The sequence below is a fragment of the Nasonia vitripennis genome, chromosome 5 (assembly GCF_009193385.2).
Source record: "Nasonia vitripennis strain AsymCx chromosome 5, Nvit_psr_1.1, whole genome shotgun sequence".
Classification (NCBI taxonomy): domain Eukaryota; kingdom Metazoa; phylum Arthropoda; class Insecta; order Hymenoptera; family Pteromalidae; genus Nasonia; species Nasonia vitripennis.
This window is the reverse complement of record NC_045761.1, coordinates 19,390,901-19,416,949: the sequence shown is the minus strand read 5'-3', so window position 1 is coordinate 19,416,949 and position 26,049 is coordinate 19,390,901. Positions and strand designations below refer to the sequence as shown.

Genomic DNA, 26,049 nt, shown 5'->3' with positions numbered 1-26,049 from the left:
ATATACGGCGATGGCGTGTATGTATAGCATATATAGCCGAGGAACTTGCTTGACGGAAATCCGAGCAGCACGTCGCTCTACACGACGAAGTTACAGCCAAGCTGATTATAAAGCCGCACGAGCTGGCGCTTTAAAGGCCATAGGTCTCGAAGGCCCAGTCATTGGCTCAATGTATTAGGGCCTGCGGCTCTGATGCTGCTTCCAGCATACCGTATAGCGTATACGCTCCATTTACGCTGCTCGACAATTATTACCGAGTTTCGGCTCGAGGGCTCCCGCGGCACTTGTATATATTGAAAATTTGAAGGATTTTCCCTTGTAAAGCTTCGCGAAAATTGCATTCCCCGATTCGTATGTTTGTGCGTTTGATGTGCAAGTGAACAATCGTCGTTTTTTTTTAAATCGTATAACTATTTTTGCGTAAACAGAGTATAATTCGATTTTTAATTTTCCAAAAATAATGCACACCGCGCGCTTGAATGCAAGGTCCAATATTGAACTTCGTTGTCGGCGTGTATATAATACACGCAATTAACGGATTATTTGCGGAAATCAAAAATCAGCGCTGTGTGTGTGACGTGACTTTCGCCGAATGCAAATATTCGAATATAACGAGAGGCAAAATCCTATACCGAAGCCCGGTCATTATTAAACATTGTTCCGCGTTATAATTGACTTTATTTCAATCTCGCTGTATACCTTCGATGTCCACTTAATCGCTTCTGCGAATCCTGTGTACATATAAACTGTTCATATGCCATCGATCGAACGTCATATTAATAACACGAAATACACGTATAATCGAACGCTTAAAATCATCATAAAAACAAAACAATAGTAGAGCAAATCCATCAGCTGATCAGCAGAAGAGCAGCTAGCGCAACACACAGAGCCAATTTCCTGACCTTCAGCGCTCAACGCCTATTCGTAAATCAAGGCACGAGTATGTACTATACACACGGCTGCGAACGAAACAATGTGGCAGATCATTTCCTCCCGACTTCCGCGAAGAAAATAAACGCGCGCTATACAGCCGCGCGAACATTTGAATGAATCACGAGAGCTACGCGAGAGGGAGAGGAAGAGGAGCCGCGGCTTGTGTCATAAATCTTTAGAGGCTGCTATGTAACACTCTCCGAAACTCGCCTCGATATATACTCTCGGAGTCTGCACGCGACTGCCACAAAGACACGCAGTTTCTGCGTCTTTCGTAATACTCAAGCGACTGTACGGCTTGTTTTCGCGCGCGACGTTCATTTCCTACACGTATCGACCTCAATCGTCGTGTGATGTTTCACTCGTATGCGCGATATGCTTCGGTTCGAGACGGAGGATATAATGTTTCTGGGGAAACGGAGATTTTCTCGCGTCGCTTTTCGTCTTTCTGTGATTTATCATGCTTGTGTGTGTATGAAAATATCACGGTGGAATATAAATCTCGATTGCGCCCCGGACTCTTCCTCTTTTTCTTCTCAGATAAATCGCTTTCTTCGTCGGCGGTATAACGATGATGTAAATATTGAGCTCGGATTCGTTTAATATATATGGTAATCCGGGACTACAGTCGATGTAATAAAAGCAGCTACATAACGAAGAATCGATTTAAATTTGCCCATCCATCGGCGACAAAGAGCCGCGCATTTTATTAAAAATAAGCTTTTTCTCAAATCCACACACACACACACACAGCTTTCTCTACAATAAGTACGCAACGAGTCCCCATTACTAATTCCGCTCATATTGCCGCCGGCGATCAGAATTTCGCAGCAAAGATCTCGTCCAATGAAATTTTATCACGCTTCGATAGTTCGGCCCTCTCTCGCTCTATAGCTTTAACCCAGAAATACCAGTTAGACCCGAGAGCCGGAATTCGATCGCTCGAAATTATTACACTGGCAAGTGTACGTCTGCACCTTCGCACCTATAGATATATATACATGCCGGAAGCTATTTTCGATTAGCGATTTCTCCCGCCAATTTTTCGTCGATACACGCGCGCAATAACGCTGCAATGAGAATCGAAGCTGTTTCTCTTCTCTCGAGAGGGAGAGAGCGAGCTACTGATGTGTAATGCGGATTTTTCACACTGTTATCGGGGAAAAGTACTTTCGATGATGAATACGGGGATTACCGTTTAATGCGCTGCGAGCGATTGGAATTGATAAAGTGCAGCTGCATGAAAATTGTTTCATAAGAAAGAGGGACGCGTAAAAGCTGCAATTTACCGAGTCGTAAAGGAGCTGAACTATTTACTTTGAAAAAGGGCGTGCGTGTGTGTACCAAATATACAGTTATTGATGCAGTGATAAAATTTTATTGCTAATCAGAGAAAGAGAGCTTGCGCGAGCTTTTCAATTTTCTAAATAAGCGCGTTGATGAATTCGAACAACGATGAAATTAATCAGGATCCTTCGAAAGCAAAAAATAAGTTTCAGAAAAAATTTTTCGAGCTTGCGCACCTCCGACCGATTGAAGATTCATCCAGACGACGCCAGAGGTTTATTCGAAGATACGATTTTTTATTCGCGCGACTGCGCACACCACATCCAAATGACAAAATGATGACTGCGGTACCGAACACCCTGCCTCTTCCGCCTCGCAATTTCGAGCGTTTTATTTGATAAATATAATTTTGATGGATTTCCTATAAAAGCTTAAATCCACTCTACATCCCCCACATACATTCTACCCCTGTATCGACTCAGCAGCCGCAATGTAATTTCACGTATGATGCAGTCGTTCGTATATTTACGGACGCAGTTTGCCAAACTTCAGTTTATTGCTCCGCAACGTAAAATACAAATTCTTCCGCAGTCTTTGATAAACGAGAGAAAGAGCCCATTGTGCGCGCGTGGAGATGAATTAAAGCTCGAAGCGGGAAAAATTAAACCGTTGAAATAATAACGGAATCGCGGTACACAGCAGGAAATAGCGAAGAAGGATAAAGCACAAGTAAAACAAGAATCGAGCGTCGCGTTAATTTTTACGCTCCATCTCTGTCCTCTTTTCGCGATTGTCGCAACGCAAATTCTAAATACTTCGCAAATTAAAATTTCAGCTTTCCGCAGGCCGAAGCGTCCAGGAACAACAGAAAAACGGAGTAAAACAATCACAAAGCCTCCCGCGAGCCATTACGAAATAAACTACCTCTCCTAGCTGCTCGCTCCTTATACATTATATAAAGCGGGAAAACCAGCCAGCGAGGCAGAATATAGAAAGAGACAACCGCAAGCTCCGAGCTTTCGTTTATAAAAGGCGGTTTTCGCCGCGTCGACGCTGGTTATACCCGAGTAAAGTGTTGGCCGTCGCTGCTGCTGCTACAGCGCTGGAATCGGGGGCTAAAAACTCGCGCGTACTTTTTCTCGCACCCGCGTGCGTGTATACGTATATGTATGTATATATATATATATATATATATATATATATATATATATATATATATATATATATATATATATATATATATATATATATATTCGCTACGAGCTTTTGTGTCCGACCGCGAGCGGTCGAAATGCTTTCTCTCTTCGCTTCTTCGCTCTTCGTCGCGCTAACATTCGGCAACGCGAGTGATTCGGAAAATGTTTCGAAGTCCGCGAATAAAAACGGCAGCTGCGAACGAGCTTTTTTTCGCCTAGCTGAGCTGCTAGCGCGAACATGCGCCTGCTGTGTGTTTTGAAATTTCAGGGATGGCGAGCTTTTTTGATTGTTCGCGATACGCAAGCTGCTGACTTTTTGTTTAGGTTTTATTTTAATGCACTACTTAATTTTTTAATTTAGGTGAGTTTAAAATGTAAATCTGAATAAATAATTAACAAATTACCATTATTTATGTTTTCTGAATATAAATAAAAAAGGGATCTTTCGGAAGTTATGCACGCATCTCATTCATAATTTGGCAAAGAGGTCTTAAAACCTTGCTCGTAAACACAAATTTTCTCTCACTTTGCCGTAATATGCTACCTTTCGTTTAAATTCCAGCAGCGTGCTTACTGCACTCGCAGTGCCGAAAATTAGGAAGTGGAAGAAAAGGGGAGCGTAATAAGCTAGACGCTGTGGAATGCACCAAACAGCGTCATATGGTACACGAAATTAACAAAGTAAATTAATGTGTATATAATTATAATGTGAGTATTCTTATCTGTTTGAGAAAAAAACACCTAATTAAAATTTACGCAAGCATCAGATTGAATGCAAATCTATTGCGTGTATACTTATACGCACAGCTCGTGAAGTTACTAAAGGGCGCGCATTACTTTGATATGAATTGAAGCTTTTAAATATATATATATATTTCATAACGCGCGCGTCATTAGCAGCGATATTGCGGCAATTAAAAACTGCCCTTCGAATAAAATCATGCTTAACATTTCGATAATGAAAGTCCATTAATTACCATCGTATAAAGCATAATTAGCATTGCATTCACGTAAAATCCAAATTTGCATTATATTACATAAACAATATACAGCCATATAGTAGTCCATTCTCGTTTTTGTTGCCACTCGTTGCGGGCTAGGAAAAGCGCCGCAGGAAATTACGTCACAGGAAGAACAATGGTCTAAAAAGAGCTGGAATAGGCTTCGTTAAGCCAAGAGCAAAAGAAAGCTCGCGCGTGAAAAATACGCGGCTATGCGCGAGCTGCAGCGCTAAAAACAAAGTATAAGCCAACGAGAGCCGCCTCGCTGCATTTCTCTCATTTTCGACCTTCTGCAGCCTATAGGACTGAAGTCCCCGCAGTCTCTCGCCAGACGTCAACTCACCCTTGTGGGAGTGGAATTTTTAGTTTACACTACAACGCGGATCTCGTGTATAAAAGCCGGATGGAAAAAAGGGGAGAAGCTACGCGGAAAGAACAGAGAAGAGGCGTGAAAGAAGCTCCGGCGAATAAAGAGTGAAAAAAAAAATATCGCCACGGCGCTTTCTCTTCTATGTGTATATACAGGTATGTGTGCGAAAATGAGGGATAAATTATTTAAGAATTTTAATTATTTACTGATGATTATTATACGTTGGAAAAGAACATCGCATGGACGCGATCGGGATTTCATTATGGAGGCGACTTTGTGCATTATAAATTGCCTCAGCCATTATCTCCTTTGATGGCTTCATTTGTATTCATACAGCTGCCCATATGCGATCGATATTCTTGTTCGAAATTGTTTCACGCATGCATTAAAATCAATATTTTTATGATTACACGCTCGACTATCAAAATACGTAAAAGGGTAAAATGTACGTTTTAGCGCTGCTTGCGGGAAAATTAATGAAATACCAAGAAACAATTCACCATCGATTACGTGCATGAAAATAATTATCAATAATTACTGAATGTTAGACCTTAGCGTTTTCGCCAATTACCGCGAAGGCTCGCGCGCAAGCGCTGCAAAAGCTCCAATTAGAGCTAAGTACGTTATTATACTAATAATTCGGGCTGGCATAAAGAGACGCGGTCGTAATAAAGGCGGGAAAAAACGAACTGGTTTGAACTGTTTCGACCTGAATTTAACCCGCGCGCCGCTTCAAATTGAAAGACTTCGTTCGTTATTGGGTTAACAAAGGCTATACTGGCCGAAAAACTTTTGTGCTCGTTTCTCATTTCTTCAGCTCAACGATCCTCATTTTTTTTTTTATTCCTTTTAAAGAGTAGAGAGCTTACGGAGTTAATTAAAATTTTCAATTTTACGCCAAGAAGGATGTATCTGCACTATATCCCATTGTTAATAGGTAGAATGAAAGACAAGCAAAACGAGGCCAAATATCACCCCTCCAAGCTATACACCCACACGCAAGCATCACAATATCCCATTCATCCGCATAAACAGACCTAATTTCAATACCCACGCGCAGCGCATCAATCCACGAGCATAATATCTCCTCCTATATCCGACTGCATTAATACAGAGATTTCGAAAGGGCGCGCATACCTCTCCGAAGAAAATCCTGAGCTTTCAGTCCCGTCATGAATCTCTCCCAGCAGGTGCATACTACCGACGGAGCTTTATCCCCCTCTCGAACATCGCTCTAAAAATCCAGCTCCATTACCCCCTTCTATTTCTCCACACGTGATCCCGATCACAGCAGTAGCAGCAGCGCGTCCTGGAATTTCCGGACGCGAGGGAGAGAGAGAGAGAGAGAGAGAGAGCTACTGCAGCGCGCAGGCAGAAATGCTTTATTTCGCCGGGTGTCGCAACGCGCGCGCGAACCCCCTTGCATACTTTATAACTGGCGCGCGAGAATCGCGATAAATTTCGGGCGCGCCGATGCACGTCAAGCCTTTGGCTTCGTAGCTCGATCCGTAAATCGCGTCTCGCTCGTGTATGGCTTTGTGTGTGTGTGTGTGTGTGTGTGTGTGGGTGGATATGAGAGTTTCGCCGTTGTTGCAGATGAGGCCGCAACAGCTTGCCCATCATTTTCCAAAAGAGAGAGTGTTATTCGCCTGAGAGTTTGGCTGCGCGGACACTCTTTGTTTGGACGCGAGAGGAAACGAGATGCTTTGATAGCGTTGGCTCTGTAATGAATTTATAAGTGCGTGTTTTCGTTGCACTAGAATAGTAGATTTGTTTGGAAACTAGATATACAACTCCCGTAGCAATAAACGTTTCACTAGTAAATACTCACAGTTATTGCGACAAAAGCTCCTCATCCATGAAGTAAAAAGCTCAACTCATATCTCCGACCACTAGCCTTTCAAAAAACAGCAAAAATCACAGTAGAAAAGTGCTCTATACACCCTCAATTTTCCGTCCCGATTTTCATAAGGACACAAAGTATCTCACATATACATTGCCCACGACGTAGGATTTTAAGCATCGAGCTTATGCTAATCGCTTGCATACTAATCAAGCTCGGCATTATACGCGCTCGGGCGCGCTTGGTGTATAACAAAAAGCGAAAAGCTCAACTTCTTCGCCGAGTTGTCAGGGGCAACGAGCGATTTTGTTCCAGTGCGCTTTTCTAGAAAATATATCGCGCCATATAAGAGAGAAAGAGTGAATCCTGCCGAGTCATGTTGCGCGCGCTTACCTTTCGTTGTATATAGCTATAGATACACACAGCGCTGACGTGTATATGATGAACAATGATTCTAATGGGTTTTACGGCGGCTTCTCTTTTTTGTTCGCCGGTATTTAATGGATGTATGAATTTTTCTTTTTGCTTTGTTTTCGTTTCTCGAAAAGGCGAGTTTATTAGTGCGCGCTGATGAAGGTGATCAACGAGAAGCGAAATGAAGGAACATTTTTCAAGGATACGGGCAGTTTATCAAGGGATTGGTGCGGGGTTGCGTTTATTTGGAAGATGGTGTTCTTTAATTTAAATATTATTGTTTAATACTTTTATGCAAGTAACTTTGAATTCACCGCTTTACGCGCGTTTCTTATCGATAACGATTTTAAGTTATTTACACACGAGTGAGCTTATGAAAGTATGCTCTCCAATAAGTACAACATAAAGCTCTAGTTTGAAATTCATAACGTAAAAATAATCAATTTCGAAAAGTTTGAATCGGTTATATAGGCTTTAAAACTTTTTTCGTAAACATTGAACTCTGATTGTCGGACTCACTAACGCCGAGTTTAAGAATATCAAGCTTACTTACAGAACTTCCAAGTTCTACTTTGTAAGCTATTCAATCTCAATTTTATCTACTTTTCATACTTCGAGCTTCGATCATGTTCGCAAGTCAAGTCTGAGAAAAGACGACGAAGAAGCGGAAGAAGAAGAAGTCAGGTCTGATCTAACTTTGCCAGTTCCTGAGTAACGATTTATCTTAATCGACATCGCATCTCTTTTCTCCAGATTCTGGTCCCGTATAGATATGCAAACAGGTATATTACGCGTAAAGAAAAATGACGAAAAGAGGTATCACACTTTGTGTTATACTCACCGTATATATACTCGGATGTGTCACGTCCAAGTGTAAGACACGAAAATGTTAAAAATTTGGCTGTTTTTACTAAAAGCTGTTACGAATCTACGTCAAGTCAACTTCGATTTGGGCTGACGATGTGGATAGTGGTGTGTCGGAACGAAGAAGTTTTGTACTATAGTGGTTCCCACTCACTGTTCAAACTCTCGGTGTCTCTGACGAGCGAAGATAGGTGGCGCTTAGGCACATTTACATTTCCCTCATCACTTTATGGCGCACTCAGTGCTTATAAAGCGGTGTGCTACCTATGCCTTTCATATCAGGTATGCTATACTTGGGCCCACTTATGCTATAACTGCTGTTGCAGCAAAACAATAGTTTTTCATTATTGAGCTCTTATTTCTCCGTATGACTTTTACTTTATTTTTATAATAAATTTGTTGATGAGTGGTTTGGTGATAAATATTATATCTCGTCGTTCTCGATGTTCTATACAGCGGGAACCTCGATAAAATAGAATTTCGTATGTTATCGAAAAGCAGAGTGTATAGCTATAAGGGCACGGGAGAAAACATACAGAAAAGCCCAGCAGGGAGTCAATAATAGAAGACGAAGTTTAGATACGGACGCGAGAGCGGATGTCGAGTAGTACAAGGACCAGCTCGAACACAATGACGTCTCCCTTTGTCTCTCAGGGGACGTCGTGCATAATGGCGAAAAAGTAAATCAAACAAGGTATACACAAATTGGAAAGACTTAATTGTTTTCTCTAATTAACCCTTAGCGAATTTCTATACGCCATATCTTGCAACAATATCTTCCCGCGAAGCTTTTAACTGCGCGAGAAAATAATGGCTGAACGTAATATTACGAATGCTCGCCGTGGAAAGCTCTCGGAAAGCAGTCGGAAAGCGAGAAAATCGAGTCTCCGCGCGAATAATGGAGCGGAGAGAAAAGAGGAAAGCTCGAGAGAAAAATTAATTAATTGAAGAAGAAGACGCTTCGTCCTTCGCGATTCGCCCAGAGCTTCTTAATACCGGGGAAATGTAGATCTCGCCGAGATTGCCGTTTGCCTTTTCATTAAAAGCTCTTGTTTCAACTCTCGTTGTCCAAAAGTCGAGCTCGAGTCTTTTTCCGACCCGCTAACGCATCTCCGCATTAGCGCGGGAAAAGATTCGTTAAAACTTCACATTAAACTAGCTTCTTATGGCATAAATTCTCCCCTCCATCTACACGAATTAGTTTACGATTCCAAGCCACGACGATGGTCGAGTCAACAATTCGACGCATCACAGGCCAAACAGTCCGAATGCAACGCATGGCGCACTTGCGTGGGCACCCGAGAGCGACATGCCGAGCCCGCGCGCGCGCGTATACAATAATTGATGTCACCCAAATGAACTCGGCCTTGAGTCGCCTCCTATTTAATAATCTAAATCGACACACACGGCGTAATGCGAGAATCAGTCTGCGCTGCAACGAGGCTCGCTCCTCTTCGGCTCCCGTCCCTCTCTACTCCCTTTTCGATCCGTCTCTCTCTCTCTCTCTCTCTCTCTCTCTCTCTCTCTCTCTCTCTCGCTTTTTCGCTATGTGTGTATAGGTACGCGTGTACCTACACGCGATGGCTATACTGCGCTTACGTACGTCGACACGTATATCGTTGCTTTTAGCCGAGTTGCAGTTAAGCGCGCGTGTCGCGAGCCGTGTTTTGAAATTTCATCCCAAAGCGGATTTGTTACAGAGGCGGAAAAAGCATTCCGCTGTGAAATTCAAGATTCATTATGCAGTCGGGGGAATTTTTCTGAATTTTTTTTTGGCTTGTTTTTCTCGGATGTGTGTGTGTAAAAAAATGGACAGGCAGTTTTTAAACCACTGTGGGAAAGTACGTGTAGGTCGTCGGTGATAATGATTATAACATTTGTAACGACGATGATATTAAACCGATGTGTCTGTAGAATTTTTAAGGCATTGTACGAAAGTCTCGGGGAAAGTAATTGGACGTAATAACGACTCGTATATAATAACGTTTAGAGTTAACGAGCGGTAATACCGGCGGTTGTAAAACAACGTCGTCCGCATAAGTAAAAGCCCGTTAATCAGAATTGATTACACACTCGGCACCAATGAATTAACATATTATATCGTAGCCGAATGTAAAATTCCACGCCAAAGATCGTCCATGGCTACAGCGCTCATCCTCCAAATGAAAAATCCACGACACACTCTCCGAGAACAATGACCGATGATACTCGGAATAATAGAAACTTTCGCATCCATAACAAAGTCAAATATCCAGCGGCGGAAAGCCGAGCACGTCCCCTCGAGAGAGAAACAAAAGCCAAAGCCTAACGAGAAGTCGTTACCTCTGTAAGATCCAGATGTTCCTGAGCCTTGAGCTCGCTGCACTGGTTGAGCATCGCGTCCTCGGCGACGGCTCCTAAGGCACCAGCCTGCAGCATCCCCACGATCCCGCACACAATCGCGCACCACTTCATCGTCATCGTATCCTCACTCGAATACCCTCACTCTCTATCTCTCCCTCGATGCTGCGAAAGATCACCAAGAGCGTCAACACCAGTTGCGCTTCTCTCTCTCTCTCTCTCTCTCTCTCCTAAAAGCTCGCACTTTTATACTGGGTATAAAAAAAGCACTCTCCGGCACACTGCGCGCGCTCACTGACTCGTACTACTTGCGCTGCGTATTTGCCCCCGTGTGTGTACAGTAGAAAAAAGGAGAGAAACGCGCGAGCGAGTTCTTTATTTTTCTTTCTTTTTTGGACGGTAAAGGGGCTTGTATATGCGGACACGACGAAGCCACCGAGCACTCTGCCGCTGTACTGGCGCGAGCGCGCGAGACTCGGAACCCTATGATCCCCTCCTCCGCAGCGCCAAGGCGCGCGCGCGTCTCATCGCTCGAGAGAGAGAGAGGAGAGAGAGAGAGAGAGAGAGAGAGAGAGAGAGAGAGAGAGAGCTCCATTCAATCGGCGATGCGCTGCTCTCTGTTGCGTCGATGGCTCTCGTCCGTTGCAGCTGCCGCTGCTGCGTGTGGGTGTCCGCTGGAATTTATGGGACGAAAAGATTTTGCTCATGTTAAGTATCCGCTTGCGTAAAAGCCCGGGAGCTTTTTCATTGTTTCGCAAAGCTCGAAAGCTCTCGCGGGGTAATATAAGCGGAGCTCTAAAATGAGATTGGGTTAATAGATTTCTCTTTCTGAGCAAATTTTAATGTATTTTTGGAATCGTTATTCGTCAAGCGCCAGGCCGTTCAAAACCACGCTTCAAATATTTAGACATCCACCCATTAGTGCAATAATTAATACCCTCGGTATACACGCGAGTCGTATTATCGGATTATATTCCAAAAGTACACATCAACCTGTGCTCTCCATTCCATTACACGCTGTTTGATCATTTCGAACAAATTTAATCTGCTTTTCCAGTAACTTTGTAGTTCGCGCTATTTGTCAGTAATTATAGGTTCCGCGCTCGCGAATATTAATACATCCTCATTCCCCCTGCGCGATATCAAAACGCATAAACGAAATGCGTTCAGCTTTCAAATGTAATAAAATCATTGTTCCAATCATATATATAGATTTGAAATTACGTCTATTTATGGGAAATCATATTAGACTCCGCTAGCGAAGATTAACTAGTTATATTCGCGATATGCGGAGTATATTCGCTGATAAAAAGAGCGTATTTCAGCGTAATCTCATCTTGGGTTACGTATGACGTGATTCGAACTTTATAATAAGTAAGCTGAACTTGGCGCGGGGCAAAGTTTTCCCTTTGAACGAGGTATGTCTTCTTAATCCCAGGATTTAATTAAACCAGTCATACGCATGCGACATAGTAACACTGGGTATATCGTAAAGTAGTGAACATTTGCACTGCTACACTCTACATTCTTTAATATCCTACTTTGAATAAGCATAGCTATATAAACTATCACGCGGAAAAGTAGACATAAAGTTCGGAAATATTCAAAATCGTAGATCGAGAATTCCGCGGCCCCCCTCAAGGCCATTTAAGAGAGTTTAACCAAATTGCCGCCATCAAAAGTACGGCGATCTCGCGGCTCGCGCTAAGTAAAATCTACGCTGGATTGCGGATATGTATTTAAACTTTGTTCCCAGAGAGGGAGCTCGAGTTCAATATCCACCCGCTATTTATCGAATCCCCATTGTTGCAAATAATAGCCGTCGTAGAGCTATCATAAGGACAATTTCTTAAAATCTTTCAAATTTTACAGCGCAAGACAGCCTGCAGTGTCTTCCATCTGGCCAACAAACAGTGCTTTCCTTTAAATCACTGAAGTATTCAGAGAAAATTTTCAAGCGAGATTCCAACCTTTTTTCGCATTGTATCTTATTCTCCCGTCGTCATTCCGTAGTGCTCCCGACGTTAGCAATCTCTCTCTCTCTCTCTCTCCCTCTCTCTCTCTCTCTCTCTCTCTCTCTCTCTCTCAAAGGAAGGAACGCGGAATTTCTTTCACTCTCGCGCGTGACAACTTCGATCTACGTCCGAGTCTTTGCCGCTCTGCCGACCGAATTACTCCACGGGATCAGGCCAGATTTAAGGCTATTTAATTTTTTTTCTCTCTTCTCCTCTACCTCCTCGGACTTGACGATCTCTAGCCGGGGTTTTATGCGGGGGAACGAAGCTCTCGCACGTAGACAGTGCGAAACTCTCGGAGAAGTATAAATGAGCACGTAGACGGTGATGCAATTTTACGGTCGAAGCCGAGGTTTGTTTCATTTTTCTTTGTCTTTCTTTTTTTTGCTCGAGATAAAGCTCTTTCCCTCTGGTTTTAATCACGCGAATGACTCCGCGGCATTGGTATGTTTTATAAAAATGAAAAGTACACATGTTTTTAGAAAATTGAGTTTGCGTCTTACTAAAGGCTGTTGCTTTGTAGTGTTCGAGAAACCAAAGTTCGAAAAATGTCACACTTATTAAAACGATATATCACTCGAGCTAGCGCAAGCTTTATAAGGCGCATCGAATCGGCGCGGAAGCTTTCATTTTTTTCAAACAGCCGCGCAGCCCCCGAATTTCAAGTCCGATGAAGCCAATAGCGACAGTAGCCGCAGACTCTCATAGCCTCGCTCGCGCGCGGCTGCATATAAATTCCGAATTTCCTCGCGTAGCCGAGTATTACCCCGGCGTGATCGCACACAGTATCCCGCTCGTCTCATCCCTCGACGCCGCGCGAGATACAGGCCTTTGTACACCCTTGGCCATAGTATCTATATAGGCGGCAAAGACGTCGAGGCTAGACCCTCGAGCAAAGTAAACGCGCGTCTCGGACTAGCTCTCAAGCCGGTTGCTTATCAGCAAGGCGCAGCAGCCCAGCGATTGAATGAAGCCGACGTTCCGGACTCTCTCTCTCTCTCTCTCTCTCTCTCTCCCTCTCTCTCCTTGTTGCCCGCGATGATGATGATGCTTTGAGGTGCGAGAGCCAAGAGAGAGAGAGAGAGAGAGAGAGAGAGAGAGAGAGAGAGAGAGAGAGAGAGAAGGATGGATACAAAAGGGAGAGAATTTTGGCCGAGTGCCGCCGCGGATTATTCGCCGGGATTGAAGAGGTATTTCGAGTGCGATGGGCTGTGCATCTAGTGGTACCAGTATAGTTTGAAATGATATTTCGAATTCGTGTGCACCGCGCGGTAGTGGACGAGAAATAAATTGCAGAGTCCCGCTGCGGATTCTAGTGGCTAGATCGGTTTTGCGAAAACTGCGCGCGATGATTCAGCTCGAAACTGTGTTCCCGGTAATGCTGATGGGTATTTTGTATGGCGCATCGCGTTTATTAAATTTGCAAGCTCGGCCCGCTGTGATTCGGTCTATTTATGGCTGGATCTGTGTTATTGATACGACGGAATCGAGAGAATTGCGACGATACGACACACGAAAGACCGAGTGAATAATGCTCGCCGAGCGAGGGAAATATAAATTGGCGCATGTTTTATAGACACACGGTTGGAAAATTCATGCTATCGTTTGACGTCCACGGAAAAGCTGCTCGGATGTAACTTACTTTTAAATTTTACAACAGCTGGTGGATATATAATTCCGCGAATTCGTAAAATTCTCTCGAGCCAAACTTTTCGCTGTGTCGTTAATTATTCAATCTCAAGATTAATCGTCTCACACTTCCAGAACACGAGCAACTCTACATACAAAAACACAAGGGCAGCATTGCCAAACAAGATCAACTGTCAAAACCGCGACTGCAGCACAAGACCATCTCTACACACAGAACGCGAAACATCGTCCATTGTCAGTGGCGGCAATCCCGTATAATAGCCTCTGAAGAGGTTTGCGGAGCAGCTCTACCGAATAAAATGAGAAATTCAATAATCTCGCGCGCACGAGCTAGACTCTCGGGCTATATACACACTCGTGGAGCAAAAAGAGAGAAGAGTGACTAGGGTCTTAAGGGATTTATTCGCTAACGCCGAAAACGTCGAGGCTGCAGTCGGGACGCGTGTATATATAATAATATCGCACGAAACACAAACGCATCCGACGTTGAGCGAAACTCGACGAATATATATTCACTCGAGCATTATACGCGCTCGCAAGATCAACTCGGCGAATCGTGTATAGCGACGGGTTTACTCGCGCGAAATGTATTTCAACGGCGTAGGCTACACCACTGCGCTGTCTCTTTGTACAAGTGACGGGTACACGTGTAATTCGGAATATTCGGCCTATATATACTAGGCGCGTGAAAATCCGATGCTTTCGTTGGTGGAGGAGGGAAGAACGGGATGAAGGGGATTTGGAGAGATTTGAATGGGTGAGTTTTTTGAGTGGATATGGTTAATTCGTTTATTAATTAAGTGCATGCGGTGGATTTTAGATTTGTCAACTTGGAGCTAATTTAAATTCAAATTCGCGCCGCGATATTATACCGCAACTAATTTGCTTGTGACTGATAATCGAGACTGAATTAGGATATAATAACCGCGATATAATTTCGCAAAGTTTGAAGTTCATGGACCTATGAACATTTCGCAGTATAACATCTCGTTTATGTACTTTGAGACATTATGAAAATTCTATTTAGTAGCATTTTACAACATAAATTTCAAACTTCGTAGAATTATAAAGACAATTCATTTTGTGCTTGTTATTTAGTTAAAGCAATATAAGTAAGTTACTTCGGCGCAAAATTTGAATTCGACTTTTGTTTAAAAATAATCTTCAACGGGAACTTCATCGAAACGCGTCTAATCTTCGTTAAGAACGAACTCGTATAGGTAGAGGGCACTTCGTAACCCAATTGTAACGTTTCCACGAATTTAATCTACTCGCAAACGAATTTCCTGCTACCCAAATTTATTTCGTCCTTACTTGCCACCGCGTTATAAGTTGTATAAAGCTCTCTGAAATGTGAATTCTATAAAAGCCCTAAAAAATAAAGCACACGTCCGAGACGCGTGGGACGTAAATTCCAAAGAGACTCATAAATCCTATTACCGAAGCGCGCTGCAGCGCGCGCAAGTGATTACAAATTCCGGAAAAACCAATAAAATTTCCCGACCAAGTGCCACATGTATTACATACCAACTGAGACTTCAAACAAGTCGCGAATATGATAACCTTCCCTTACTTCTTTTATGATGTTACGTGCCGAGCATACAATATCCGAAATCTTGAATAAAATCTTCTAATCTAAAAACACGTCGCTGGTTACAAGGCCAGTGGTGTGTGTAGGGTCTAAGCATACGTGCCTGGATCTGAAATTTTTAAACGTCGTAAAATTCAATGAGATCGTTCCCGAGCGCGGCAAATTACTTAGAATCCTGCGTAGGAGTAGTGTGTATGCGTCAACGCGCTATAACGCGAGCTTAGCCGCAGCATATTCGAGTTTTTGATAATCCGAAGAATAAAGCTTTAGAATAGCAGTGAAATAGTATATGAACGGTTCACAATGAGAAATAACATCTATACAATATAGTTTCATTTTTGAGATTAGAAATGGATGCATTCGCAAAAATCGAGCGCGAAAACAAACAGCCAAATAAAAACTTTGAGCTTCACTTCTTTTTCCACAAAAAAACGCGAATTGCCGCAAAGCACGCTTTGTACAACAGCAAGGTCCATCAAAAACTGTCCAAACAGAACGTAAAAAACGCAGTGGCAGTCTAGCCGCACAGCAAACAATCCAGGGGTAATACTTTGTCAGCAAAGTTCCGGGCAATTACCCCTCGATGCACCAAGTGTATACAAGCTTTCTCTTCGAGCTTGAAAAAGCTCCTGCAATTATCCCTTTCTTTCTCTCGATAACGAAAAGAGAAAACTCATAAAGAAAATGAGACACGCGACGAAGACAACGGCGACTACAAAGCTTCCATATCGCGCGATATAGGACGCGCGAGAAGCCGTTAAATAAAACGTGCCCGTCGGCGTTTTCGATCCTCGGCCGCGCACCGGATAATCACAAGCCTGAAATTGCGAGAATGCGATAATTGCTTCGCTGCACGCGCTCGCAGTCTTGCAAAGATTCGATTACGGACGTTATGACGAGAATGATGGCGAAGCTTGCATGGGCTTCGACGATGACGCTGAAACGTGTTTCGTTTTATATTTTCTTCTTTTTTTCAAAGAGGGAGCTTTTTCATTTAAAATTTTTATCAAAGTATTCTCGCAAGTCGAGCTTTCGCTAAATGAAGAGGTGGCGTATAAAAGTGCAGCGCGGAATTATCTCTCTCTCGCTCTTATCTCAGCTGCATGAGCAGTCAAATTTTTTTCGCAGGACGCTCGCTTGGTCGTCAAAAAATTTTTGCCTCTGACGTTCCTTTTCAACTCGTCTCGCGGGCTGCTACTACCACTGCGAGAGGGAAAATTTTCGCTCCTTTTCTTCATTAGCATGACTGCCGTGCCGGCGAAGCTTGTATACTTCTCGCGCGCACGAGCGCGCAATCTGAGCAAATAAAGTTTTTCATAACGAGAGAGTAGCGCGAAATTGCGAGACTATATTCCTCTAATACGCCGTCGCACAGTGTGCGGCAAATCCGCGTGGGATTGTCCGAATGATAACTTATATAATTTCGCTCTTCTAAAATTATCCCGAGTGTGCAGTGGAACGTAAAAGCTCGAAGCAGCGTAAAAAGCTTCGACAATGCCGTGGCCGGTCTATTCAGACCGTAGCCGCGAGCTTGAGCTCTGAATTCTATCGATACGAAGCTTTCTCACATGACGCGGTACGAAGGAATAGAAGAAATCGCAAACACGTTACGTCACACGTTATTTCGAAACGAGAATATAACTAGATCGATGCTCTGCGAGTAAAAACAATGCGACTTGATTCTCAAAGCACTAAATGTCCGCGCACGACAGCGCAAGCGCGTCGCACGCCAGAAACGCCTGCGCGTCTGCTGCAGTGCATTAGGCGAGCTCTTGTGCATCGACGCGGCACATTGTGAAGCTTTAGCGGCGCGTGTTTACAATATCCGAAAGTTTCCGCAGCCCAGACTGTAAAGGAGCTTCTTTTCCTTTATCTCGAGTCGGCTCCTGCTCCCTATTGTTTCTCGCCGGAGCTTCATTGTCTAGGCGCGAACTTTGTAACTATTCTAGCTTTGAAGAAAATCAATTCTTCTCGTGAATACCACATTTTTAATTAAATCTCAGCCGTACGTGTCATGCAAATATTACAGCAGCAGTGGTAAGCTCAATGATTCCTCGCGCGCGAGCTTTTTTCCCCGTGGATTTTCCTCCTTTTTTACGCACGGTGCTTTCTCTCCCTCGCGGGGAAACGTGACCGGCATCGCCTACACAGCAGCTATGCACATTCTCTCCACTACTACGGCACGTACACACGAACGCAGCCCTTTTTCCCGTCTCTTATACTCGTTTGCCTTTTCGTTGGCTCGAGCTCGGCGATTAGCATCCGACGATAATGAAAAAGCGATGCGCCAGCGTGAAACCGAGGATGTATCCGCTTTCACGCGCCTGATATGTTATTATTATTTTTCTTTTGGCTGTGTGGTGTATTCGCGATTTTCAATTAATGTTGTTGCTGTTCGTTATTGTACGCTTTGTCATGTATAACTATGTATGTGTTCTTTTATGGTTTTCCGGTCGACCGAAAATTGACGCTATTTAAACTTCCGCGAAATAGCCGTGCAATTATAAACCGTCGCCTCATTACATCACGTATCCCCAATTAAAACTCGCTTGCGGCGCTGATTAGCAATAAAATCGTGCGCGGGGGAGAATTTATACCTCTTCTTCAAATTTGAAAAAAACGCTCGCTTCGCAGAAAAGTATCACAACGGCGCAGAGATTGACGCGGGAATCCTCTACCCAGTGAAAAAAATAGAGTCTCCGGTCGGCGCCGCAAAATTAACGCCGGTGCGCAGTCCTGGCCCAAACAAGATTTTTTTTTTTGTACGTGGACTTTTTTTCATGCATATAGGGCAGGGAGTTGCGGTGGAACGACGAGTCGCTTGAAAAGAGCTCGGAAAAAGAGCCAGAACCGGACGAGCGAAATACTTGGGTTGCGCGTAGCAATTTCCTCGTTTCGAGTTATACACGATCGCCTGTTTTGAAGCAGCGTGTGTGCCCGGCCTTTTTCCTCGATTTCTCTAGTTTTTGTGGATTTTTTTTTTTTTTTTTTTTTTGCAAACTGCGTCGGTATTTCGTTACTGATGCCGGTACGCGTGTTATAGCCTTATGGCAATGGACACCTCTGTCGCTTCGTGTTAAGGTTTTTCGTATAAGGGTATCGGTAACAAGTATATCGAATAAATTATACGTGGTTCCCACACGTACCAGCGATGTTCCCAAATAAAATCTTCAGTAACAGCGAGACAAGCGATTATAATAAATCCGTACAATCATAGTTTAGAGCGTCTCTCTGCGGTGGCGCAGCCGAATGATTTGATAATCGGTCATTACGTAAAGTACTCGCGACAACTCGCTGCGCTTCTCTCTCGGCGGTAAAAATACACACAAGACGTTCGCCGGAAGGAAGAGTCAAGGTTGCCTTGTGCAGTGGCTTTCCTGTGTTGAATTATGACAAATGAAATAATTAGCCGATTAATTGTGTTATTGAAGGGAGGCTGCATTCGGATGCAATGACTGTACTCACTCGAATGACGACTCGCTCTCAGGGTTGCGTTGATGCGTTTTTCGATTGTTATACCAGGGCTTAATGCACAGGCGGTGTTTTATAGAGCGGAGTAGGAGATTAATGCACGGCTTGCAATTTTTTATTGGCTGGAAGCTCTAACGGAGGTAACGAAATTGATTTCGCTTCGGTGAAAAAGGATCACTGAAAGAAAATCAGTTGAGATTTTTTTTAACTTTTTGCACTTATAGCAAAGGATAAATGTTTTGGACTTACCCATCCCACATCGCTGAAACTTTGCGTCATAGGCTAGTTCGGCTGGCAAAGATAGGGGGCGCATAGATGCTTTCCTGAAACCCTCATCAGAATCTGCCTTTCGAGCCTATAAATACAGCGGCGTGCCTTCTATGCCAAAACGACTTTGTTATAGACCTGATGTCTACGAGCCGCTCATGCTATAACTGTAAAAATGATTGACGGTAAAATCGTAGCCTAATTACTTGTGGTCTTTCTAATAATTAAGCTCGTCCATAGATATAGGTTCTTATTGATCAAAGGATAAAATACTTGAAATCAAGTATCAAGCGATTTATCAATAAGAAATAAAAACGCAACGGAACAAAATCATCTGTAACTTGACAATATGTCGAAACAAAGTCACGACAAAAAAACTGATACAAAAAACCCCTTCCAATCCTCTCACCGCAAAATCCGCTATAAATATTCCACCGCAGTAGAGCAGCAAAATATTTTCGTCCCGGCATAAGTAGGGGAAATGAATATGCAGAAGGCGAACGGGAGAATCGTTGAATCGCAGGCGGGGCCGCAGTGGCTCTCTCGCTCTCTCTGTGACACGCTATATACTGACGTAATGGACGTCGACGACGACGGCGTGGTCCATCTGAATCAGCAATTGAGATCAATTGACCGCATACACTGGCCGCGACTATGCAGGTCTTTGTCATCTTCTGGCTCCCCTTTAAGACTCTTTATGGAAGATGTACGCTCAGCCAAATATAAAATTATCAAGAATCGCCCTGAGTCATCGGTGTGGTACATCCTATGCCGTAATCGCTAAACAATGTTCTTTTGCTTCTAATGAATTGTGCCTCATACCGTGCTGGCATGGGGAAATTTGATTCATCGGGAGATTTTTGAAACTAAGCTTGTGCTCTACTTTATTCTCAATGATTATAATGTGAGATGAGTTGAAAGAAAATAACTTACGCCATATGTGTGGAAGTATCGGAACGAATCTGGACTTCCCCCTATTATCTCACTGGAACTTGACTTTGAAACGAACAATCGCCGAGCTAACGATACGCGCTGATCGTGGCGTCCGGCCGGAAATATTGACTAGTCACCTGTGCAGAGCTACATCCAATTCGGTCGCTATAAAAGCCGCTAAATGCCAATTCTCGAGCATCAGTCAGTTTGTAAACGTTCCAATAACAAAGTTGAGTACTGAACCGTGAAAATGTTCAAATTCGTTATTCTGTTCGTGCTCATCGCTGTCAGTTTGGCACTTCCGTCTGCGCATGAAGGTATTGTGTAATTCTTTCTCTGTACTGATGTTGTAAAATTTATTACTTATATAGCGAATTTATAACAATATAATACGATAAATCTAAAAACGACGCAAACGTTTTGATCAAAGACGGAAAGAGAATCGCCAGAGCGACTCACGCCCACCACGGCCACGACTGCGATGGTCCTGGCGGTTTCAGAGGTCCCGGAGGCTTTGGAGGCGCAGGAGCTGGAGCCGGAGCCGAAGCCGGAGCCAATGCAGGTGCCGGAGGTTTTGGCGGTATGCCCTTCGGCGGCATGGGCGCTGGCAGCGGCGCCAACGCTCAGGCAAGCGCCAATGCCGGGTAAGCGATGCGTAAATTATATCGTCGATAAGATCCTTGCTTTGACTTAATTTAATCGCTCTTCTTACAGCTCCTCTGCTTTCGGCAAGTAGGCGAGATAAGCTGCTTCGAAATCTTATTTCACTCTGATGTATAGTATAGTAGAAAATAAAGGCTCTTCCAAAACAAATCTGCGTTCTTACTTTCCGCAGAAATAAACTTGACAAATTTTCTGTCAACTGAAAAAAAAGAATCGTTATATTTAATCTTCACTTTCATCAAACGTCATAAGCCCTCTCTCGTCTCGCACGTAATTACGCGCGTATAAGCACGCCGGACAATCTCGATGCGCTTTGTGCCTCGAGCTTAACTTCAAAAGTACAGCCACGTAAAAGCTCGCCTTACCTCTTGCTTACATTCCCGCGCTTTCAGCGGCAGAGGTATATAACGCGAGCTTGATTGTATGGGTGAAAATCGTCTTGTTTCGCCGTGTACAGCAGCCGAGAGGAAGAGAGAGCCTTTCGGAGATAAAATCCTATTGTTCGTTTTTGTGCTGCTAGAGCTCTCTTTATACTCCAACCGGCGTATACATGCGCAAGTCGGTGATAAGACGTCGAATGGAAGCCGGGAAAGCGTAAGATTCAAAGAGATGCTCGCCGGATGCTTGGAGAGGTATTTACTGTGTACGGTGAGCTGGAAATACCTTACGACGTGTAATGATGCTTTCTCACAAGATTGAAAATGAAATCGAATACGTGCGGTTTTGAAAATCGAATTTTATGAACTTGTAATTTATATTCTACATGATTTCTTATTTCCTGTTCGGATTTAATGTCATAAATATGTAGCTGCGCTGCGTTCGACTTTCAAACAAAGCTTTTGAGCTTCAACTGCAAAGCTACTTTTAACGTCGCGAATAAGCTGCTGTGGACGTATTCCATAAGTAAAAGCCAGTGAGAGGAAGGAACTCCATAAAAACTAGTGCATTATAAAAAGCATATAAATATATCTACTTCTTTCTAAGAGAACACTTAAATTCAGGAAAACGCGTACCTCCATATCCGACAAGCCCATTCGAATTTCATATTCATAAATATCCTCGCAGAAACTAAACCGAAAAATCATCATTCCAACGGTATAGCAGCCCGTCGAGCTTCCGCGCTTCCTTTTCTCTGATCCTATACGTAACCTTGCAATAAAGCATGCGCATACATTTGCATGCACTTTTCCCCAAGGAACAGCAACAGCATAGCAGCAGCTGTCTACACATGCACGAGTAGCTTTACGCTTACCTGCTTATACACTACCACTGCGCTGCGGCGTAATCGGGCTGGAAAGAAGAGTCGTGGAGTGATTTTAAAATATGCTTCTGCAGGAGGCCAGGAAATCGTTGCAAACGACTGGAATAAGAAATGTAGGGTTTTCGTTTGGTTGTTTTTCGAAGCTTTTGATTATTCGCGAGCTTTTGCGCGAAGTGCTGTTCTTTTGGTTATTGTATGTTGTAACGAGTTGAGTACCGCGGCTAACTCGTAGCGGTATGGGTAACGCTGCGCCGCGACGAAACAGGGTAGACTCACGCGCGCGAAGAAAAACACCTGCGAATTCGGAAATAAGAGCGAGAGAGAGATAGAGAGAGAGAGAGAGAGAGAGAGAGAGAGAGAGAGAGAGAGAGAGAACGGGCTAATCCTTCAGGTACGCGCTCAGATAGCTCTCGGCCTTCAGAAAGTAAACACAGGACTTGCATTTGCATGTATATAGATTAATTTTGATTTTTCCAAGTTTGCATGATTTTTAATTGAAAAACTATTAGGTTTACAGAAAATATTATAGATACCTTTTTTTATCTTGCTTCAATGTATAATTAGCCAGTATTTTTTTTCATTTCTGTAGGCTTCTAAATAAAAAAAGTTGAAATTTGGACCGAATCACCGATAGAAGCAAAATTTTTAGGAACTCCTCTAAACATTAGTTTATTTAATCTATATACTTGCACATGCATTGAAAAGTTATATTTCAAATATATTGGATACAATCTCAACTTTATAGAGCTTATATTATGCATACAAGTTAATATTTAAGAATTTATGAACTTTCATAACAAGGAAGTAAACTGTGAGATTTTCTATTGACTTTCTATCTTAGGTCATCGTAATCTATATTTCATTTAAATTATTATTTTTTACAGATGAGATTTTAGCTTTGAAGTTGTTGCCCTATCTGTTTAAAAAAATCGTCAAACAGACGGTAAAATCAGCGACGCACAAAAATTGGTACCCGGAGAAACAAGAAATCGAAAAATCGTTCATAATACACATTAATGTAAGAATAATATGATTGACTGCAGTGATTTATTTTCTGTAAATATAAAATTGTAATTAATTTGGTCAATTAAAATTGGTTTCTAGGACAGCCAAAGGTTTGCTACACTTTTAGAAGCTGAACAGATGAGGGTGAAGCAGCTCCACATTAATCACAAATTAATTGTTCGTCCCTACGTTGTGATTTGTGGAGAAGATTTGAGCGCAATCACGAGTTCGTACGTTGTAATAGGTGCATGTATGTATCGGCTTCCTTCTCCGACCCATGCAGTCGATGTATGCTTGAAATTTTGTAAAGTTTTTAATTTGCCATTTCCCCACATTTGTAGCCATATATGGCAGTTCATTCTAAAATACGTCTATGAGTTAGAGGTACCGCAGATTTGTAAAGGGTCTGTAGACTTAATTGAAAACTTGAAAAAAATTGATTAGAACCAAATGTAGTTTTTCGTTTAAATTTCAGTATTACTCTTTTTAATATTGTACGAAACTTTATTTATTATGCTATTTATATAGTTTAGTGTAAAAGATGGCGAACTTTTTGCATGCTGATATAGATGGGATCAGTAACCGGAATAAATTAGACAGAGAAATTTTAAATCTAACGTTATCGTTGTATAATAATCCCCTTCTATCGAGAAAAGCTGTAGATTTTGTTATTGAGCAATTTTGTAATTATACTGACAACATACTTACACCGTTTGTACAACGTCAAGTAGAAAAAAAAGTCGAAGATAAAGTATTTTGCAGAAAAATACAGTTCCTTTTAGAAGACAGTAGAGGTCTCTTTAATAATTATTCTTCAGAGCACAAAAGATTTCAGATTTACGAAAAAAAAGTCATTATGTACCCCCAGAAATATTTGAAATAGGGAAAAATAATGTTTTCGTAAATAGAAAGGTTGATGAGTTTGATGAGGTTGATGTTCAAGAAAAACTTATTTATACCGTTCATATTCCCTTGAAAAGCACATTAGAACATTTTTTTTCTATACCTGGAATGTTTTTAGAAACAATGAAGTATGTGAAAAATTTAGATGAAAACAAGGATAGTTTAACTAATATTATGCAAGGAGAACTATGGAAAAGTAAATACGCAGACCCGAACAAAATTGTATTTCCGCTATTTCTATATTTTAACGAATTTGAATGCGGTAATCCGCTAGCAAGCCATGCTGGGGAAGAAAAATTATAGGGGACGTATGTATCAGTTACCTGCTTACCTCCTCATCTCATTACAAAATCTGAAAATATTTTTCTTGTATCATTGGTGCATGCAAAGCATCTGAAATCATTAAGCAACGAAGTAATATTTGAAAAGACAATAAATGATTTGAATAATTTATCAAGATCAGGCATTGTAATTAATGTTAATGGCCAGACACATACAATTTATTTTGAATGTCCCTTAGTTTTAGGAGACAATTTAGAGAGTAATACAATTTGTGGCTTTAATAAATCGTTCCAAATAAATTTTGTGCTGTTCAAATGAAAGTAAATTGAGAACCCCAGAAAATTATAATATTGACCTTTTTATAAATGATTCATTCAAAAATGGCATTCAAGAAAAATGTGTTTTTAATAAGTTGGATAAATTTCACATTGCAGAAAATTATTATTGTGATATTATGCATGACGTTCAAGAAGGGGTAGCTGCTTATACACTTGAAAAAGTTCTCACAGAATTAGTTAATAGTAAGGTAACGTTATATCACTTGAGGTACTAAACAATAGAATCGAAAGTTTCCCTTACAATGAAATCGAATTAAAAAACAAACCTAGACCCTTATTTTTTACTCTTAGTAAAGGTGGGAAAAGTAAAATAAAAATTAAGCAATCAGCCGCCGAGCTGCTGTGTTTGAGTAGATACTTAGGTGTAATGATCGGAGACGTAATTAATGATAAATACGAATATTGGAAACTATATCGTATTTTCCGCAAAATAATAGGTTTATTAATGAGTCCGGTGATATATAGGGGTAATTTAATAGTTATAAAAGAATTGATTCAAAAATATAATGCTTTGTATGTACAGCTGTTTAAAAAGCTAAAACCTAAAATGCACTTTTGGGTGCATTACGATCATCTCATTGAAGCGAATGGTCCCGTGATACACTATTCGTCCATGAAATTCGAACGAGCTCATAGAAACAAAAAGCAAGTAGCTGTAGGAACTACATCAAATTTAAATTTACCATTGAGAATAGCTATACGTAATCAATTGTAATTTAGTTATTACGTCGAAAATTTTAATTATGATTGTTTGCGCAATATTCTTCTAGGTCCCATGGAAATAGAAGAAAATGCTTATTTAGTTTTAACCCTTTTAACATTTTTCTAAGAATACAGTATTCGTTACAGGTTTCGACAGTAATGGAATTCAATTTGGTATAGTGAAAAAAATATATATAATTATAAAAAGAAAACCTTCTTCCTCACAAAAAACCTTTACAAATTTGGTTTTAATGATTTTTTCCATGCATATGATGTACATATACATGGAAAAAATCATGGAGTTTATATCGACGAATAAATATTGCAGTACGAGCGCCCGCAATTATTCCATGAGCCTGCCCCGATAATTGCGGATGGCTCTATGGAAATATTGCTGGGACTTGTCACTGTATTATATGCGGCAGCACCTTGAACTACTCCAGACCGCTCGCACAGGATATACTCCAGGGGGGACTCACCAGCGACGAGTCCATGATTTTTCTCTCAGTGAATGTATAGTCTGAATTTGAAATTAAATTTTGTAGACCAGCGCGGTTGCATTTGATTATCTCGTGAGGGGAGTAGTAAGAAGCCTAGTAAATCTTGAAAATTAAAAAGGCGCGATGAAAAATTGTTCGTAAATTCATGCAAGCTCCACTCGTATAAGCAAAAAGTGCGCGTGTTTAAAAAAAATCGACCTCGCGCGTGTTTATGCAA

General features: G+C 42.0%; 2 protein-coding genes and 1 long non-coding RNA gene across 4 annotated transcripts in view; 2 read left to right on the top strand and 1 right to left on the bottom strand.

Moving 5' to 3' along the window:
* Positions 1 to 10,719, bottom strand: part of LOC100680067 — a 50,106-nt gene extending 39,387 nt beyond the window's left edge. Inside the window, exon 1 of one of the 2 annotated variants that reach the window (XM_003424719.5) lies at positions 10,234 to 10,719. In XM_003424719.5, the coding sequence (XP_003424767.1) occupies positions 10,234 to 10,371 (138 nt within the window). In that variant the 5' untranslated portion in view covers positions 10,372 to 10,719. Of the gene's footprint in view, positions 1 to 6,621; positions 6,813 to 10,233 lie in introns of those variants that run through there. The other variant, XM_016986318.3, reaches the window with a different exon arrangement.
* Positions 4,673 to 24,467, top strand: LOC116417551. Its single transcript, XR_004227802.1, has 3 exons — positions 4,673 to 4,945; positions 22,987 to 23,120; positions 23,207 to 24,467. It is a non-coding gene; the product is annotated as an uncharacterized LOC116417551 (long non-coding RNA).
* LOC103315788 (glycine-rich RNA-binding protein 3, mitochondrial) lies at positions 20,361 to 20,991 on the top strand. The gene is made up of 3 exons (XM_008206297.4): positions 20,361 to 20,495; positions 20,609 to 20,822; positions 20,893 to 20,991. The coding sequence occupies exons 1-3, from the start codon at positions 20,429 to 20,431 to the stop codon at positions 20,912 to 20,914; spliced, it is 303 nt and encodes a 100-aa protein (XP_008204519.1). The 5' UTR covers positions 20,361 to 20,428; the 3' UTR covers positions 20,915 to 20,991.
* Positions 24,468 to 26,049: the final 1,582 nt, after the last annotated feature.

Bases quoted from the DNA above. Each gene is read 5' to 3' on its own strand.
- LOC103315788 (XM_008206297.4), top strand. From the start codon at position 20,429: ATGTTCAAATTCGTTATTCTGTTCGTGCTCATCGCTGTCAGTTTGGCA. The intron at 20,496-20,608 runs GTATTGTGTAAT...TTTTGATCAAAG, and splicing joins ACTTCCGTCTGCGCATGAAG to ACGGAAAGAGAATCGCCAGA. The intron at 20,823-20,892 runs GTAAGCGATGCG...CTCTTCTTACAG, and splicing joins CAGGCAAGCGCCAATGCCGG to CTCCTCTGCTTTCGGCAAGT.